General features: G+C 49.6%; 1 protein-coding gene across 1 annotated transcript in view; it reads left to right on the forward strand.

Annotated features, from left to right (window-relative positions):
• Positions 1-19,764, forward strand: part of Pde9a (phosphodiesterase 9A) — a 103,636-nt gene that overhangs the window by 40,315 nt on the left and 43,557 nt on the right. The window contains exon 4 of the mRNA XM_045149628.1: positions 1,201-1,244. Within this exon, the coding sequence (XP_045005563.1) occupies positions 1,201-1,244 (44 nt within the window). The remainder of the gene's footprint in view (positions 1-1,200; positions 1,245-19,764) is intronic.

A 19,764-nucleotide genomic window follows, 5' to 3' on the forward strand; every position in this document is an offset into this window, starting at 1 on the left:
ATCAGCGCTCCTGGGGGTCCTGGTAGCATCCTTGCTGCCAAAGTTGAACTTTTGTTCAACTGCTGGGGAAAACCAAGAAGGCGAGGTCTTAGCAGGGCGCGGGCATGGTGGCGCACGCCTTTAATCCCAACACTCGGGAGGCAGAGGTAGGAGGATCACCGTGAGTTTGAGGCCACCCTGAGACTACATAGTTAATTCCAGGTCAGCCTGGACCAGAGTGAGACCCTACCTTGGAAAATTAAAAAAAAAAAAAAAAAAAAAAAGGGGGCTGGAGAGATGGCTTAGCGGTTAAGCGCTTGCCTGTGAAGCCTAAGGACCCCGGTTCGAGGCTCGGTTCCCCAGGTCCCACGTTAGCCAGATGCACAAGGGGGCGCACGCGTCTGGAGTTCGTTTGCAGAGGCTGGAAGCCCTGGCGCACCCATTCTCTCTCTCTCCCTCTATCTGTCTTTCTCTCTGTGTCTGTCTCTCTCAAATAAATAAATTAATTAATTAAAATTTTAAAAAAAAAGGCGAGATCTTAGCACTGCTTTGAACCCCTCTCCCCTCCTGGCCATTGCTGGCAGCCTATTCACCTACCTTCCATTGGCCTCAGGGTCTTGTCCCAGCCCTTGATCAGAGGTCCTGACATCCACCCAGCCATCCACATGGCCAGTGGGCCTCATGCACACGGGAGGGCTTCTGTCTTCTGGTCTTTTGGCCACCTGGGTACACTCTTGAAGAGCTACAACAGAAGTGAGGGAGGGCACCTGGGCCAGCCAGGTACTGGGATGGATTTAGGCAATAATGTCAGAATATACTACCCTACATTGGTCCTTAGTACCAATGACAGAAATTTGTTTTCATCAGCCAAATTTGAACATTATAAATAAACGTTAGTTTAACGAGATGATGAAAATATCTAAAAGTCTTCTGAACAAGGACGCTCAGACTAGCCAAAGAAACTAACTTTTGAAAAATGAGAGCGTGCTTGGGGTGCATGGCTCAGTGGTAGAGCACATTCTTAGAATGCACAAGTCCCTGTGTTCGTTCCTGATTTCCACAGGGAAGAAGCAAAGGAGGGGTGGTGGGAGGGATGGATGGATGGATGGACGGGCAAGCCTAACCCACTGAGTTGTAACTCTCCTGGCAAGCGCTTACCTCTGGCCCGTCTGTCCAGGGAGCACCCCAACAAGTTTCACAATGCACTCTCTTTTCTTGCAGAACCCCCTACAAGGTGAGACCCGTGGCTGTCAAGCAACTGTCTGGTAAGGCCCGGCTAATCATGTTTCAAAATATAAAAAAATAAAAATAAAATAAAAAAGGTTCCAGCCTGCCTCTGTGATGGAATGTGTGTTAGTTAAGCATTTGATTCTGCATTCTGATAGCACTGCAGAATCTGAAAGCTAGCTCTCCTATCTAGACGGCTGGTTCTCGGGGCACTCCTCCCCTGACCCAAAGGACGTAGCAGACAACCAGGTGACCTTCCACCTCGGGTTCCCCGGGCCCGTCCCTGTGAGCTGCAAAAGCAGATCTCCAGCCAACAAGGTTCCTCGGGGCAGCGCCTCAGCCAGGCGCGTTATTTTATGAGTCCCATTTCCGTATTTTTTTTAGCTACTTTTATTCATGTGTCTTGTGTGCACATTACGGTGCTCCTGTAGGAGTGCACACCTGGATGAGTTTTGAAAACAGTGTACAGACTCTTGTCACCAGCACCAGAATGAAGCTTCTAGAAATGTTCTCCTCCCCGTCCCTTCCTAGACTGTTCTCGGTCAACAACTGCCCTGTTCTCAGTCACCATCAATTCGATGGTCATTTCTAGAAGAAACTCCCTAGGATGTGGCCCAGTGTGAGTTTCTGAGAGCCACCCACACTGCTGCGGGCATCGGTACCTGGTTCTTCCATCGCTGACTGGCATCCGCGTGTGGGATCCGTGTTTCCATTCACCGTGGGCATTCGGGCCCTTTCTGATTTGGGTTTTGTTTTATGAATCAGTTGCTGTGGAAGAAAGGGCTAGTGTTTGTGGGGTGCATATCTCATCTCGCTTGTGTAAACACCTACGGTGGGATTCAGTGTGGGTTTTACTTTATCAGAATCTGCCCATGCCCTTATCCGCGGTGGCCGTAAGCCATCCTGCGCTCCCCCTAGCGAGGTGCCAGCTGGTTCCGGTCATGGCTTTTGCATTGTGTGTCGTCATGTCAGCGTTTCGGAGTGGAGAGCACTCCAGTTGGTTTGAATCGGTGGTTCCCTAGTGAGTAGCGACAGTGAGTGTCCTCAGCCTCCGGTGAAGGCCTGTCCAGCGCTGTGACATCGTCATAGCAGCGTTGTCCTGGCCTCGTGTGGCTTCCGGAGCTCTTGGTGTACTGAGAAGCCCTCCCTCGGTCAGGAGCGGACTCTAAGAGCTCTCTCCTACCTCCAACTTTCTTTCTGTTTTCTTATTAGTATCTTTCAATGGCCAGAAGGGGCCTTTTTGTTTGTTTGTTTGTTTTGAAGTTTTTGCATTTGTGGGAATCAAACCCGGGGCCTTGTATGTGCCAGGCAAGCACTGTGCCACGGAGCCACACTCTCAGTCATTGGTATTTTGAGACAGGGTCTATGTAGGTTACAGTTGCATTGAACTCAGTCTTCCTGCCCCTGTCCCCCAAATGCTGGGATTAGAGGGATGTGCTGCCCAAAAGGTTTTAAATTTCGAATAGGCTAAATTTAACTTTTTTCTGGCCTGTGCTTTTTGTCTCTTATCTAAGAAATTGGGTTATCCTATAGCTGTGAAGTTTTCTTCTAGGAGTTTTGTGAGTTGAGCTTGTGCATTGAGATCCTTTTTTGTTATGTTTTTGTTGTGGTGGGGGGGGGGGGAATCAAACCCGGGGCTGTGTATATGCTAGGCAAGTGGTCCACCATGGAGCTCTACCCCAGCCCGTGTGCCAGGTTTGACTTATACTGTTTGTGCGCAGCATGATATGAAAGTTGAAGTTTACTTTCTTTTGTTACGTTTAACTTGGATTGCCCAGACTTGGTGGTTGTACGCCTTTAATCCCAGCACTCGGGAGGCAGAGGTAGGTGGGTTGCTGTGAGTTCGAGGCCACCCTGAGACTACTTAGCGAATTCCAGGTCAGCCTGGCTAGAGCAAAAGCCTCCCTCAAAAAACAAAAACAACAACAACAAAAAAATTAACTTGGATCTTTGGAAGACTGATGGCCACAGGGTAGAATTTCAGCTCCCCCACGGAGATTGGGGGAGTGTGCTGCAGTGTTTCTGAGCCCCTGCTCCCAACTGTGGGGTGACTTCACACGCGAGCACCAGTTGCTGTATGTTGCTTGAGCAGTTCTTTATGAAATCCCCTCATGCAAGTATCCTGTATGCGTGTGTGTGGTACGTGCAGTATGGTGTGTATGTGTGGTGTGTGCACATGTGTATCAAGTACTGTGCCTGTGCGCAGTGTACAGGGTCCAGGGGAGAGCGTCACTGTTCCCTCCGTCTCCAACCTGTGCGCTTCCTTGGAGTAGAGTCTCTCACTGGTTCCAGAGCTTGCCATTTTCACAAGCCCCAGCGATTCTCCAGACTCTGCTCTCCACCTGAAAGGGGTTACATGTGATCATGGGTGTTTTCATGGGTGCTGAGGAATCAAACCCAAGCATTCTTAGATCCTCGTGTTTGCACAGAAAGTGCTCTTACCTGCTGAGCTATCTCTCCAGGCATCATTCAGGTGTTTTTTTTTTTTTTAATTATTTATCTATAAGGAAAGACACACACACACACAGGGTGTATGGGCATGCCAGGGCCTCCACTGCAAATGAACTCCAGATATATGTGCCACTTTGCACATCTGGCTTTACATGGATACTGGGGAATTGAACCTGAACAGTTAGGCTTTGCAACCAAGCACCTTTAACTGCTGAGCAATCTCTCTGGCCCTTATTCAGTTCTTTTTCTTATTTAATTTATTTTGAGAGAGAGAAATAGAGGCAGAAAGAAATAATGGGCATGCCAGGATCTTCAGCCACTGCAAATGAACTCCAGACACATGCGCCACCTGCATCTGACTTATGTGGGTCCTGGGGTATCAAACCTGGGTCCTTTGGCTTTGCAGGCAAGCACCTTAGCCACTAAGCCATCTCTCCAGCCCTATTCACTTCTTGTGACAGTAGATATTAGAATGCAATGCAGGTTCTAACTTTTTCTAGTATAAAATATTTTTTGAGTCAAGCCCAACAGATTGCCATGTTTATGCGAGAGTGGGAGAGAATCAGCATATTGGGGTCTCCAGCCATTGCAGTGGAACTCCAGATGTGCATGCGCATGAGTGACCTTGTGCACTTGCATCACTGTGCATCTGGGACCTGGAGAGCCGAACATGGGTCCTTAGGTTTCACAGGCAAGTGCCTTAACCTCTAAACCAGGTGACCTTCCACCTCGGGTTCCCCGGGCCCGTCCCTGTGAGCTGCAGCCATTAACCTCTAAACCATCTCTCTGGCCTTTTTGGTTTTTTCTTCTAAGCCCAGGCTGACCTGGAACTCACTATGTAGTCTCAGGCTGATCCTCCTACCTCTGCCTCCTGAGTTCAGGGATTAAAAGCATGTACCATTACACTCAACTAGTATAAAATGTTTTTATAAGTGAATAAAAATAAAAAGTTATTTTAAAAGAGCTGGAGAGATGGCTTAGCAGTTAAGTGCTTGCCTGTGAAGCCTAAGGACCCCAGTTCGAGTCTCGATTCCCCAGGACCCACATAAGCCAGATGCACAATGATCAGGCTTGGATCTGGAGTTCATTGGCAGTGGCTAGACGCCCTGGCGTGCCTTTTCTCTCTCTAACTATCTGCCTCTTTCTCTCTGTGTCTGTATGTCATTCTCAAATGCATAAATAAAAATAAACAAAAAATTATTAAAATATTTTTAATATAAACAGCTCATATCAAGCCCTTCACTGGATAGCAAAGTGTTCTATTTTTGTATTGCTACCAACTTCTAGAACCCTCCCCTCTTCATCACTATTTCATCCAGTGCTTTTTCTACTCTAGGACTCAACCAATGTCACATGGAGTTCTTGGGTCTCCCCAGCATCTCTGATCTGTGACAGATGGCCCTTGCTTATCAGAATCTTGCATGTGTCCAGGGTCCTCCACCTAAGTTTGTCTGACATCCTTCCTTTTCCTTCCAGCCTTCCTACCTTTGTTTGTTTGTTTGTTTGTTTATATACTGAGGCAGAGTCTCAGTCTGGAGCCTGTAGTACTGGCCCAGAAATCAAAGCAGTCCTCCTGAGTGCTGGGACCTGCCTGATGTCTTTCTCATGATCAGTCTGGGGATGTGCCTTGGGGAAGGAATCATGGGGCACGAAGCCCGCCTGGCTTCTCCACTGTGCCGCACTGCTCTCCTTTTCTCCCCGCTCTTCAGTAACAAGTTGCCTAGTCTAGCCGCCAAGTGGAGGAGAACGAATGGAGGTCCGTGTTCTCCACATAGATATGACCTGCTTTGACACCAGTAGGTGAAAAGCCAGGCTTGTCTCTTTTTTTCAAAATCTATCAGCCGTGTGTGTGTGTGTGTGTGTGTGTGTGTATGTTTGCACATGCAACATCCTGCTCCAGTTATTCATGTCTGTCCTGACACCAGGAACACACTGCCTGACGACCACAGATTGGTGGCAGGTCTTTTTCCCACTATTTGAGTGTGTGCTTTTATATTGTACATATATGAATACCCAGGTGTGTGCGCACACGTGTACATGCATATGGAGGTCAGTGGTTGACATTAGATGTCTCCCTCAATCCCTCTCTACTGTATGTTTTTTTTTCGAGGTAGGGTCTCACTCTGGTCCAGGCTGACCTGGGATTCACTATGGAGTCTTAGGGTGGCCTTGAACTCACAGTGATCCTCCTACCTCTGCCTCCCGAGTGCTGGGATCAAAGGCGTGCACCCCCACGCCCGGCTTCTCCACTGTATTTTTTAAGACAAGATGCCTCACTGAACGTACAGCTCATTGATTCGGCTAGACTGGCCGGCTGGCGACAGGCAGCTCCCGTCCCGTGCATCCCATCATGGCTGGCGGCAAGGAGCATGTTTTCTTCCTTCTTTTTGTCTTTATATTTTATTTATTTGCGAGAGAGAGAGGGTGGAGAGAGAGAGAGAGACAGAGAGAAAAAGAGAAAGAGAGAGAGGGGGCATCCAGCCACTGCAGACGAACTCTACACACACGCACCACCTTGTGCAACTGGCTTATGTGGGTCCTGGGGAATTGAACCTGGGTCCTTAAGCTTCTCAGTCAAGTGCCTTAACAAAACCGGAAAAATATCTGCCGCGCGCCAAGAGCTCGCAGGGTCGGTGAGTGAGGTGGTGAGGTTTGGAAACTTCTAGCGTGTGGCCTCACTGGAAACAATAGTGGGGAGCACCCAACCAGCCACACACCCCCCCAACACACACCGCGCTTGTAGAGAAGCTCGCAATGCAGCTGCTGGGGAAGCGGGTGGGGAGCGGAATGTTCTTCTGCTGGACAGGACAGAACAGGACTCTTCCTTTCGACAAGCGTCCAGGGAAGGCCCTGAGAGGCCTGGATCTCTTATGCCCTCCAGACTGCCCAGGAGCGCGGTGGGGGGCGGTGAGGGGGCTCTGCAGTGAGGTGGTACCCATCGCCCGCAGAGCTGCCCATCCCCCAATCCCAGCAGAGCTAACACTTCCTTGGAGGGTCTGCTTCCTGCGCTCTGTCACATTCCTGGTCGGGCTGATGCCCCTCTGTGGGTGCCGAGGACCCCTTCTATTCTAAGCAGAGTGCCTTGGACTGCTGAGTCATCTGCCCAGCCTTGACCCCTTCTAGTCTGATGGTCCACTAGTCCAGGCTTTTCCTTGGAGTACAGAATTGCTGTGCCAGTGACTCTGTGGCCCGAGGGTTGTCCAAAACCGGTCAGGAAAGAGGCCTGAGAGGGCTCATTTTGATAATGTGTCCCCTGGGAGCTGGCTCGCAGGCATTCTTGACTCTTAATGATGACACCTTCCCACCCTCTCCTGCACATGGCCCTGCCTCCTCTCGGATCCCTGTGACTGCCCAAGACCCATGATTAGACCTGCCTGTAGGCCTTTTTGCCCTCAAGCCATCAGGCCACATTTACAAAGGCATAAGCACTTAGCAGAGAAAGTGGAGTTATTTCCAGGCTGGAGGACCATGGGCCAGCTTCTCAGGCCCCCACCTACCTTCTCCTTCTGCTGATTCTCAGTAAATGTCCCTCTGGCCCTGCAGGACTGTGCCTTGCAGAAAGGCCCTGAGTTTTGCTAAATACTCAAGAAAGAGTCTGGAGAAGAGCCTCGTAGAGAAGATGCCTTCAGAGGAGAGAAGGGTGGGGCAGTTCTGACCCAGGCTCACATCCTACCAGGATGAGCCAGAGACAGCTGGTTTTCCTCCTTTTTCTGCAGAGTGAGTGTGCTGACGTCTGTGAATGTGGACGCTCTGTGTTTCTAAACAGTTCTCTGAGAAATGAACCCTTTTGTAGTAGTAGCACCTGTATGTAGTCCCTGATGCTCAGGAGGCTGGGACAAGGGGATTACTTGAGCCCAAGATTTCAAGAACAGCCTGGGCAGCGTAGCAGGACCCATCCAAAAAGAGAAGGAAGGGAAGCCGGGCGTGGTGGCGCTCGCTTTTAATCCCAGCACGCAGGAGGTAGAGGTAGGAGGATCGCCGTGAGTTCGAGGCCACCCTGGGACTACAGAGTGAATTCCAGGTCAGCCTGGGCTAGAGTGAGACCCTACCTCTAAAAAAGAGGAGGAGGAGGAAGGAGCTGGAGAGATGGCTTAGCAGCTAAGGCGCTTGCCTATGAAACCTAAGGACCCATGTTTGGCTCTCCAGGTCCCACGAAAGCCAGACACACAAAGTGATGCACGCACAAGGTCACACAGGCGCACAAGGGGGCGCACATGTCTGGAGTTGGATTGCAGTGGCTGGAGGCCCTGGCACGCCAATTCTTTCTCTCCCTCTCTCACACACACAATGTAAAGAAAAGGCCAGTCTGTTGGGCTTGCCTCAAAAAAATAAAAAAAGAAGGAAGGAAGGAAGGCAGTGTCAGGGGGAAGAAAAAAAAGAGGGAGAACGCAAAAGGAAGAGGATGGAGGGGAAAGACCCTTCTCACCTAGTCCTGGAAGATAGTCCTGTGGCCACATTGTTTTTCCTTTCATGAATGAAATAAAATTAATAGCAACTACCAGAAGCCATGGGACAGGCTTTTATGAATCTTTTATGCCAACTGTGCTGAATCTTTCGAAAGCCTTTTAATTATCCGTCACTTTCATTAGATTTGAGCAGCTCCGACGCGAGTAAGGTGTTGACAAGCAATGGCACTCAGCAGGGCCGTCCGCAGCTGGCTGCAGCCCACCCGCCTGAGAGAGGAGAGTTGCACATTTGAGTAACAGTCACGTGTCAGTTCATGGGACCACAGCCCCGCCCCGTGGGAAGCAAGCCCACCTGGCCTACGCCAACCTTAGCTCAAGGCCGGTGACACATTGCAGCGGCCGCACAGAGCCAACACCCCCTTCTCTTCCTGGCCAGAGGATGCCTTGTTCCTGGGGGAGCCATGTGCAAAGCAAAGTGGTCTCCTCTGTCAGGCAGGTGGGACCTGAAGAGGCCCTGTCCCCTGGGAGGGTGGCGTGCCCACAGGTTTCTCAGGATGCAGCAGCTGTTTGGTCACTGGGTCAGGCTGACCCTAAGGACGCCACCTTCAACCTCAGAACCAGAAACGGGCCCTTCAGTGAGAATGTGGGCTCTGTGTGTCCCCTACTTTCCAGCCAACTCTAGGACCCAAGACAGGACCACCCAGCTATACTCTGCCAGCTGGGTGTCCAGCTCATTGAGACAGACCCCTGGAGCCCCTCACATCAAAGCCCATGCCATCTGTTCATCGTTTGGATATGGCTAGAATATTCTACCTACAGTTCACAGTTCAAGGGTCATCCAGGACCTTCCTATTTCCAGCAGCTCCACTATTTGCAGGTGACAGGGAGCCAGCAATGCCTCGGAATTCCATCTGGGGACAGACAGCTGCCCATGGGCACGCACCTACCCCTTTGTTAGGGAGAGCCTTTTGCACCAGGGAGGCCAGCCGAAAGGGCACACTTTATCTGGCCCTGTGTACTACTCGCATCAGTGAAACCATACCCCATGGCTTATGCCACCCCTCAAGACACAGCATGGTTCGTGCCCGAGACACACCTCATGGAGACCTCACCACCTCAAAGTGCTGCCACCAACAAGGTTTCACGAGCCACATTTTTTTTTTTTTTTTTTTTTTTGTGAAACCCCACACTGCCAGCATGCATATCCTGCTGGGTGACCAAGTACATTAGCAGTCCCTCCATGGACCAGATGGAAAGCACCGTCAAGTGTAGATGCACTACAATGTTGTTTGTTTTTGTTTTTTATTTTGTCCTTTTTTTTTTTTTTTCAAGGTAGTGTTTCACTCTACCTTAGCTGGCCTGGAATTCACTATGTAGTCTCAGGATGGCCTTGAACTCACAGCAACCCTCCTACCTCTGCCTCCCGAGTGCTGGGATTAAAGGTGTACGCCACCACGCCTGGCTCACTCCAGTGTTTTAAGACTTGAGATGAGAGAAGCTGTTGCTTGGTAATTTTTGCACTGATCTCCTGTTTCCTTGATACAATTTGCATAACATTAAATCATCATTTTCAAGTATACAGTGCAGTAATTTGTTAGTATATTTACTCAGTCGTACACCCATCACCACTGTTTATCCCAAAGCCTGGATTATACTCACCAGTGGCCTTTTTTCCCCCCTGGCTCTGTGTCCCCTACCTAAGGATTTCCTCTGTGCAGGGCAGTGCTAGGGAATGACCAGCCCAGGTAGTGTCCCCCCTCCCCCAGGGAGAGGAGGCTGAGGGACAAATGCTCAGCTCACTGTTGTTCAGAGGCCAGTTCTTTGATGTGATCTCGACAGTCGCCAAAAGGACCCTAGAGCTGTGAGTCCCCACAGTGCTCGCCTGCCCAGGAGCTGTCCTCCTACATCGCTTACTTCCTCTGTTGTTTGACAAATTCCTGACAAAAGCAACTTAAGAAAAGATTGATGTTACCACATAGTTCCAGGTCCACTATGACAGCAAGGTATGGTGGCATGGCAAGGGCCTGAGGCAGCTGAGAGAGATGCATGCTGGCGCTCGGCTGTTTTTCTCCTTGATTTTATTGTTTGTTTTGTGTTGTTTTTCAAGGTTGGGTCTTGCTCTGGCCCAGACTGACCTGGAATTCAGTATGCAATCTCAGGCTGGCCTTGAACTCATGGCAGTCCTCCTACCTTTGCCTCCCAACTGCTGGGATTAAAGACGTGTGCTACCATGCCTGGTTTCTCCTTTTCTTAAAAAAAAAAGTTATTTGAGAGAGAGAGAGAAGCAGATAGAGAGAGAGAATGAGCATGCCAGAGCCTCCAGCCACTGCAAACAAACTCCAGACGCATGTGCCTTTAACTTATGTGGGTACTGGGGAGTCTAATCTGGGTCCTTGGGCTTTGCAGCAGATGTCTTAACCACCACTAACCCATCTCTCCAGCTCTCTTCCTCCTTTTGATTCAGTGGGGAATCTAGTCCACGGACTTAGGGTGGGTCTTCCCACCTCAGTTAACCTAATCTAGAAACTCCCTCACAGACATGGCGCGATGTTGGTCTCCTGTGTGCTTCTGTGTCCTGTCAAGCTGACGCTCAGTGTTAACTGTCACATGTCCCTTCTTTGCCTTAGCTCCCTTCCTGTTGAGGATTGCCTGAGATCAACTCCAGTTAGGCTAGGGAGAGCCCGGGTCACTTTTGCGGAAGCTGAGACTCGGGAAGAGGGTCGCAAGCCTCCATTTCCTTGCAGAAGAGAAGTTAAAATAGACATGTTCCAGGGTTGTGAGAGGATAAATGAAGTAATTGCTGTAGAATGCCGGCCACTTAGCAAGTGCTCAGTAAACGGCAGCTATCATTTGAAGTGACCCCCAGGGCGCTGTGAGTCGGTAACATCTCTCCCGGGGACTGTGGAGTTTTAATGAAGCAGGGCCACTTCCCGGGGGCTGAAGGGACACATGTAGCGTGTGCTCTGGCTTTTCTTGGAAGCCGAGTTAATGCTGGGAATTTGAGCGCAGATGTGTTGTTTATGAGCGGTAATAATGCTTCTTAATAATATTTGCTATATTTAGTGCAGTTTCATTCCAAAGCTTTTAAGCTTCGTGAGCACAGCCTTAGTCATCATTGCTTGCATTATTATTAAAACAAATAGGACGCAGTGTATAAGATGAAAAAAAATAACCATTTCTGGAATTGGGTGTAAACACTCCCCCATTGGGGCGGCCCAACCAACTAGCAATGCTCAGCACGCCACTGCCAAAGAGGCGGGCACAGGCAGCTGGACCGCGGCCTCCGGAGGGCATGTGTCCTGACCACAGGCTTTAGTGTTGTGACGGTGGTGGCCTTTGAACATCACCACAGGTGCCTCAAGGCCACACGCGGCCAGCTGCTGCTCTGTGCCACGGGCATTCCTGAGGTTGAACAGAGCGCTGCAGCCAGCCAGATCTAGCTGGAGCAAAGGGTCCGCGGCGCCCCGTGAGCAATGAGAACACAGGCTGCGCACAGGTGGCCACCATCCCAGTTAAAAGAAAACCTTTCCCTCATCCGAGACCCCTGCCCACGTGCCTCCTTCAAGTCCGCACCCCCCCACCGTGAGACTCCACGGTCCCTGTCGCCAGATTACCTTGCCAGATTAAATGTCACCAGCGTGGACCTGTGGTGTGAACTCCTTGGCGCCTGCACTGGTGTCACAGTTTTTTTATTTTAATTTTTTTTGTTTTTTTTTATTTATTTATTTGAGAGTGACAGAGAGAGAAACAGGCAGAGAGAGAGAGAGAGAGAATGGGCACTCCAGGGCCTCCAGCCACTGCAAATGAACTCCAGACACATGAGCCCCCTTGTGCATCTGGCTCACGTGGGGCCCGGGGAATCAAGTCTCGAACTGGGGTTCTTAGGCTTCACAGGCAAGTGCTTAACTGCTAAGTCATCTCTCCAGCCCTAGCGTCACAGTTTTAAGAGTCACCACATCCTTTGCTCACTTCTGTGAGAAGGCCACACTCACTGCCTAAGCCACTGTGGACGGACATTGGTTGCAGTCAGTGACAGACTTCATCACGGGCCAGAGTCCACAGTGCACGCATTCTCCGGTCCATGTAAATATCTAATGTTATGTGTCCCCTTACAGTATCATAAGGTCAGTGTCAAAGGATCTCACAGCCCTAAGAACTCCTGTGATACCAGAGGAGTGGTAGCATGCACCAGCAGCCCCAGCCACCCGGTATGCTGAGAATAGAGGATGTTGCACCCAGGATCTCAAGACCAGCCTGGGCAACAGTGGAAGAAAAATTTCTTCTGTGATTCCCTCACTCCTCATCCCCCCCCCCTTCCACTAGCCCCCCGTTTGCCCCATGTCTGTGGTTCTGCCTTTCCCAGGATGCATTTCCCAGAGTTGTTGGAGTGGTTCAGAGTCAGCCTTTCGCGGCCGCTACGCGGTGGGCTCTTCCTGGCTCTTTAACGTCTGCTGCTCTCCCACTGCCTGCGTGAATCGTGGGTTATTTATCAGCCACCTACCCGAGGCCAGCTCAGTGGCTTCTGGCTTCCGTAGTTAAGAATGGTGTGGCTGTACCCACCCGTGTGCCAGCGCTTGAGTGGACACACAGTCTCAACTCTGCCAAGTGCCAAAGCATCGTTGCTGGGTCCTGTGGCAAGAGCATGTTTAGCTTGGTGCAAAGCCGCCCGACTGGCTTCACAGCTCCATTGTCCCAGCAGCTGTGACCCTGCTTGCGCCTCTGGTGGAGCCCCAATGTTTGATGCCTGCCACCTGATGGGGGGGGGCACAGCAGCTCATGATTCAGACTTGCAACCCCTGTATGTCCCATGATGAAGAGGGTTTCCTTAACTTCCGTCTGTATAGATTTTCTTTATCCGGGGTGTCTGTTCAGATCCACTGCCCAATTTTGGTTCATTCTTAACATTTTGCAGCCTGTGAGGAGTTAACATGATGCCATTTTACATTTTTAAAAAAATAAGGACATTGCAGTGGTGTAATCCCGCTTAATCCTGCGCCACTCAACCTTTGAGCCGCGGCTGCCATATGCGTCGGATCTCCATACATTTTAATGCCCGTAATGCAGTGATTTTCACTTTGAAAACACTTGTCTTTCAAAGAGATGATGGAGACAAAGATAATTTTAATAATTCCCTCCACATTGCTCATTTCTGATGCTTTTATTTCTTCCCGTGTGGTACAGCTCTCCAATTCTAGTTCCTGACGCCTGGGCATTTTCTAGATTTCTTTTAGCGTTTCTTGCAGCTCAGATCTGCCAGTGCTTAATTAGTCCAGTTTTGCTTATCAGAACATAGTGTCATGTTACCTTCATGTCTTTGTTTCATTTTCAGGGTTGGTTAAATTTTAGTTGTTTGATTCCCCGTCCCCCGGTCCTCATTGATTCGGATAAAAACTCGGCTTTTATTCATAGTCCCCATATAGTGAGATGTGTCTTTTTTTTCTGGCTATTTTCAAGATATCTATCTTTCCCTTTTGGGAGGAGGTTGCATCTGTTTTCCATGCTGTGCCCAGGCCTGGGGTCCTTTTTATTTCTCCTTCCTGGTGTTCACTGAATAAATTAGTATTTTCACCAAATTTGTTTGAAAAAAGGGGGGGACCCTTTGGCCACTATTTCTTTTAAAATATCTTATAGGTGGGCAGGCCCCATCCTCCAGGGGCCAAGATCAGAAAAACGCTGGGGATCATTAGTGGCAGGTTGGGATCCATGAAACCACTAGCTCTGGGTAAAGTGAGAGACTCCATCTCAAGCAAAGAGGCAGATGAACAAAAAGAGGAAGACACCCAACATTCTCCTCCAGCTTCCACACATGTGTGCACAGGGCACAGGCATCCATGCACGCACACACACATACACGTGTGCACTACACACACATCAGCCCCTCGTACACCACACCTCCCATAGGCTGTACACACGTGCGCACACCAAAAAATTTAAATTCAAAAATAAATTAAGGGGGCTGGAGAGATGGCTTAGCGGTTGAGGCGCTTGCCTGCAAAGCCAGTGCACCTCGGTTCAATTCCCCAGTACCCAGGTAAGCCAGATGCACAAGGTGGCGCATACATTTGGAGTACGTTTGCAGTGGCTGGAAGCCCTGGTGTGCCATTTTCTCTCTCTCTCTCTCTCTCCCCTTTCCCTTTCTCAAATAAATAGTAAAATATTCTAATTAATTAATTAAGGGGGCTGGAGAGATGGCTTAGCGGTACTTGCCTACAAAGCCTAATGACCCTGGTGCAATTCCCCAGTACCCACATAAAGCATATGGTGGCACATGCGTCTGGAGTTTGTTTGCAGTAGCTGGAGGCCCTGGTACACCCATCCCCTCTCTTGCTCTTCTCTATCTGCCTCTCTGTCTCTCTTTCAAATAAGTAAATAAATAAATAATTTTAAAAATAAATAGAAATTAAAAATATTTTGGAACTGGGCATGATGGCAAACGCCTTTCATCCCAACACTCGGGAGGCAGAGATAGGAAGCTCACTGTGAGTTCGAGGCCACCCTGAGAGTACATAGTGAATTCCAGGTCAGCCTGAGCTAGAATGAGACCCTACCTCGAAAAACCAAAAATAAAAAAAAAAGAATAATAATAATACTTTATGCAGGGGCTGGAGAGATGGCTCAGTGGTTAAAGGTTCTTAGATGCAAAACCTAGTGGCCCAGGTTCAAATCCCCAGTACGCATATAAATCCAGATGCACAAAGTGGCACATCTATCTGGAATTCGTTTGCAGTGGCAGGAGGGTCCTGGGGAACACATTTCCTTTCTCTCTCTCCTTGCAAATAAATAAGTAAAATAATGTATTTTATGGAAAAACAGGCATGGTGACCAACAGACCTAGAATCCCAGCACTCAGGGAGGTGGAAGCAGGAGTTCAGGCTCCTCCTCAGATACACAAGGGTCTCAGGGCCAGCCGGGGTTACTGAGACGAAGTTCTCAAGACGATAACAAGGTATCTTGCACACCATTCTCCCTCACCTTCCCTTCAGACACCGAGTTACATGCTTGCCGGAAGTTGCTGTTATTCCCCAGTGGCTGTGGCTCCATTCTTTCTGTTCACATCACTTTTTTGTCTCTCTCTCTTCTGGTCATTTCTATCCATCTGTCCTCAGTTTCCCTTTCTCTTCTTCTGACTACCAACTACTTTAAGCACCTGCATGAATTTTTATTTCTGATCTTTTAATTTTTTTAATTTTAATAATTTTTGGGGGGTTGTTTGGGTTTTTCTCACTCTGGCCCAAGCTGACCTGGAATTCACTACGTAGTCTCAAGGCGGCCTTGAACTCACGGCGATCCTCCTACCTCTGCCTCCCGAGTGCTGGGATTAAAGGCATGTGCCGCCACCATGCCCAGCTTTATTTCTGATCTTTTTAAACGCTAAAGCTTTAACTTGGTTATTTGTAGATTTATTCCTTGAGAGTCTCCATCTGTTTATGGGTGTCTTTTTGCTGCAGTCCTTAGACATATTTACGATTGTTGCAGTGTTGTCTCAGGCTGTTAATTTTGACATCTGAGTCGTCTAGAGCCTCCACCGGTAGCTCTGTGCTGCCTATGGGTCACATTTCCCCCTTTCTTGGCATGCCTGTTTGTTGTTGTTGTTGTTTTGTTTTGTTTTGAGGTAGGGTCTCACTCTAGTCCAGGCTGACCTGGAATTCACTATGTAGTCTCAGGGTGGCCTCAAACTCACGGTGATCCTCCTATCTCTGCCTCCCAAGTGCTGGGCTTAAAGGCGCCACCACACCCGGCGACTCCTCTTTTTCTTTTTTTTTTAAATTATTTATTTATTTATTTATTTGAGAGCGACAGACACAGAGAGAAAGACAGATAGAGGGAGAGAGAGAGAATGGGCGCGCCAGGGCTTCTAGCCTCTGCTAACGAACTCCAGACGCGTGTGCCCCCTTGTGCATCTGGCTAACGTGGGACCTGGGGAACCGAGCCTCGAACCGGGGTCCTTAGGCTTCACAGGCAAGCGCTTAACCGCTAAGCCATCTCTCCGGCCCTCCTCTTTTTCTTTAACTGACAGTTTTCAAACATGAGCATAATGTATTTTCATCACAATCCCCTAACATTACTTTCTTTTGTCCCCTATCCTTCTCCTGAGCCCCTTCTTCATCTCTCTTCTGTTCTGATGTCATTTCTCCCTCCTCCACCATCCACGGTGCTATGTTGATGAACCCAATATTGTACAGGCCTTGTTGTGCACAGGTCACGGCAGCTACTGTGAGGTCATGAACGCCATGGCCACCTCTTGTCCAGAAGACAGCATCCCAGCACGCTCCTCTCCATCCTGTGCCTTGTACGTCATTTCCACCACCTTTCCACTGTGTCTCCTGAGCCGTGGAGGGTGTGATAGAGATGTCTCAGTGGTGAGTGCTTTTCGTATCCCCAGTAGTCAGTGCCACCTGCAAAAAGGAGCTGCACTGGGACTGGAAAGATGGCTTAGCGGTTAAGGCATTTACCTGCAAAGCCAAAGGACCTGGGTTCAATTCCCCAGGACCCACGTAAGCCAGATGCACAAGGTAGCACGTGCATCTGGAGTTCGTTTGCAGTGGCTGGAGGTCCTGGTGCACCCATTCTTTCTCGCTCACTCTCTGTCTGTCAAATAAATAATTTTTAAAAATTTTAAAAGTGTATCTTTAAAAAAAAAAAAGAGCAGCATAGTCCATGGGCATAAACGTAAGTATTTAGAGGACAGTGTGATGGGCATAACATACCTACTTAGTCAAATAACAATAGCTTTCCTCACCTACCCCCCACCCCAGGGCCTATGACCTACCTCCTCAGCCATAGGCTTTTAACTAGGTTTTCAGTACCAGGCATGAATTCCCTCCCATGGAGCAGGCCTCAAAGCCAGAGAGCAGTCGGTTGCCCCTGTAACAGACATGCCCCTGTTGCACCAGTGGGTGCATTTTACCTGGCTGGTCGGTTGTGTAGCTCACAGGATTCACTGCTGATTAGGACTAGCGATGGCTTTCCTCCCTGAGCAGGATGCCTAGCACTTTGCGGCACTGTTAGCAGGGAGGAGGCCTCCAGCCCACTTCCAGCTTGATCTCTCAGCGTCTCGCATGTGCCGTCCTCAGCAGCTGGGTCTTACCATGTGGTCTGATGGGAAACCAAGAGCACACGTGATCCCCGTGCTCCCGGGGGAGGACTGGCTCAAGGGCCTCCCGACCAACGCTTCACGTGGGGATATCCCTCACCTGGCGCTGGGGTTTTCCTGTAACAACGTATGGCTTCTGAGTGCAGCATTATCTATTTCCACAAGGTACTTTCTGCCCAAACTCTCTCTTTTTAATTAACTAAGAACAACGAAAATAGGTTTCCATATGGCTCATTCATAATATGCTTACTTTTGGTTAACCCTCCCCCACCCCCTCCTCTCCCCCACTTCCCTCCTCTGACATGTGTTATTCATTTATTTATTTGACAGAGAAAGGAAAAGAGAGAGAGAGAGAGAATGGGCGTGCCAGGTACTCTAGCCACTGCAAATGAACTCCAGACATGTGCGCCCCCTTGTGCATCTGGCTAACGTGGGTCCTGGGGAATCAAACCTGGGTCCTTTGGCTTTGCAGGCAAATGCCTTTAACCACTAAACCATCCCTCCAGCTGTGTTTTGTTTGTTTGTTTGTTTTGTTTTTGCATAGGAACATTATAAAAACACCTTGTAGAGACTTTAGGTGCTTTTGTTTTTTTCCTTCCCGTGAAGGAGGTTGATTTGCTCTACAGTCGAGTTATCCACAGACCACCTTGAACTTGTGTGTGCTTGGTGCCGTGGTTCGGTTGTTAAGTGTCCCACAGTTTCATGTTTGAAGATTCGGTCCTTTCCTGATGGTCTTTGGTAGATCTCAGTGAATGCCCTGTCATTTGTCCAGTTGTTTATTGGATCCCTTTATCATAAAACTTTCCGGAACTAACCCTGTGGGGTCACTGGACACAAGGTTAAAGCCCCAGACACATGAGGTGAACAGGAGTTACTTCCCTTTGGCCTCCTGGTAATTCAGTTTTCCTGGAAGATTACCAGGTTGCAGTGACACACAAAGGCCTTAGCAGTGTGGACAATCCGCTGCTGGTCCCCAAAATCTCTGAGAGAGTGGCTCTCACCCATACCTTCTTCCCAGGAGTGCACAGGATGGAGGGCACCCAACAAGACTGGCACCTGGGAGAGGGCCAGGCATGGTATCGCACAACTTTAAATACAGCATTGGTGTGGCTGAGGTAGGAGGATCTATATGAGTTCCAAGTCAGCCTGGACTAAAATGAAAGCCTACTGATCTGGAGAGATGGCGCAGTGGTTAAAGGTGCTTGCTTGCAAAGCCAAGATTCAGTTCCCCCAATACCCGTGTAAAGCGAGACATACAAAGTGGCGCATGCATCTGAAGTTCGTTTACAATGGCAAGAGGCCCTGGCACGCCCATTCCCTCTCTTTCTTTCTCTCTCCCCACTTACAAATAAGTAAAATACCAAAAATAAAATAAAAATAAGCTGCACATGGTGGCACACGCCTTTAATCCCAGCATTCCGGAGGCAGAGATAGGAGGATCTCCGTGAGTTCAAGGCCCCCTGAGACTACATAGTGAATTCCAGGTCAGCCTAGGCTAGAGTGAGACCTTACTTGGGGGGGTGGGGGGAAGACAATAAATAAATAAATAAAAGGAAGGACCTCCTCCCTGTGGATAAACGTGGCCATAAACATGCCGCAGCCCCAAAGGGAAGCCTGACTGGGGTGTAGTGAAATGGGTTTGACTGTTGAACTTGGCCTTCTGTGAACGTCATGTGACTCCAGAAGGTGAGGAGGGCTAAGTGCTTCACTTTGGCACAGCCCCCCGGGGCCCCGTGAGGTCAGGAAAGATGTGCGGTGGCGAGGCCTATGGGACTGTAGAGAAGACGGTGGGCCCACTGTCTCAGATGCCACCCATGTTCTCCTAGACCTGCCAGGGCTTCCGCAGCTCCGGAGTAAAGAGAACACAGGGAGAGTGTGTTTCCGCGCCTCTGAAATGTGCCAGTGATGCGAGCTGATCCCCAAGGAGAGGGGTAAACACGGCCCAGCACTGCCTGGTGCCCTGTGGACTTGGAGCGCAGGGGCAAGCTGCACACTGTCCCGGGGACCGTCACCCCGGGACGTCAGAGGCCTGTCAGACCCCATGAGCTGAAGCTCTCTGGGACAGTCCCTAGCGTCATGGTAAACTGTATGATCTCCTAGCAGAACAGGCCAGAGAATAGCCCCTGTGTGCCTTTAAGGAGCAGGGCGAGGTCACTGTTAATCATATAACTTTTATTGTCCTCCGGAGCTATAAAGGAACCGGTCCAGCTCTGGTTTTCAGTGTCTGTTTTATGACGTCCATAAACAGAGAACTGCCAATGACCCGTCCAGGCTTAGAACATCCCCGAGGGCTGCTTGGAGGGCAACTGCAGGGGCCAGGAGAGACCAAAGGTGGGACCGGAGGTAAGTCGGGCTCCTCATGGTTCCTAGGAAGAGGACCAAGTGTCTCCTCCCCAACTTGCACGGGAGGCTACCAGCCCATCAGTGAGGAGCCTCCTGGGGGTGAGGTGGAACGAGCGCTGTCCGCTGTCTTCCAGGCCTCTGAAGGGGTCTCTTTGGAGCCAAGGGCTGGCGCTTATTTTTATTAATGCAAGGGATGGTTAACACTCAAGGGGCTCGCGGGGTTTAGTTTGTGGTTTGGGTTGGTTTTGGTTTTCAGTGCATTAG

This window comes from Jaculus jaculus, chromosome 5 (genome assembly GCF_020740685.1).
Source record: "Jaculus jaculus isolate mJacJac1 chromosome 5, mJacJac1.mat.Y.cur, whole genome shotgun sequence".
NCBI lineage: Eukaryota > Metazoa > Chordata > Mammalia > Rodentia > Dipodidae > Jaculus > Jaculus jaculus.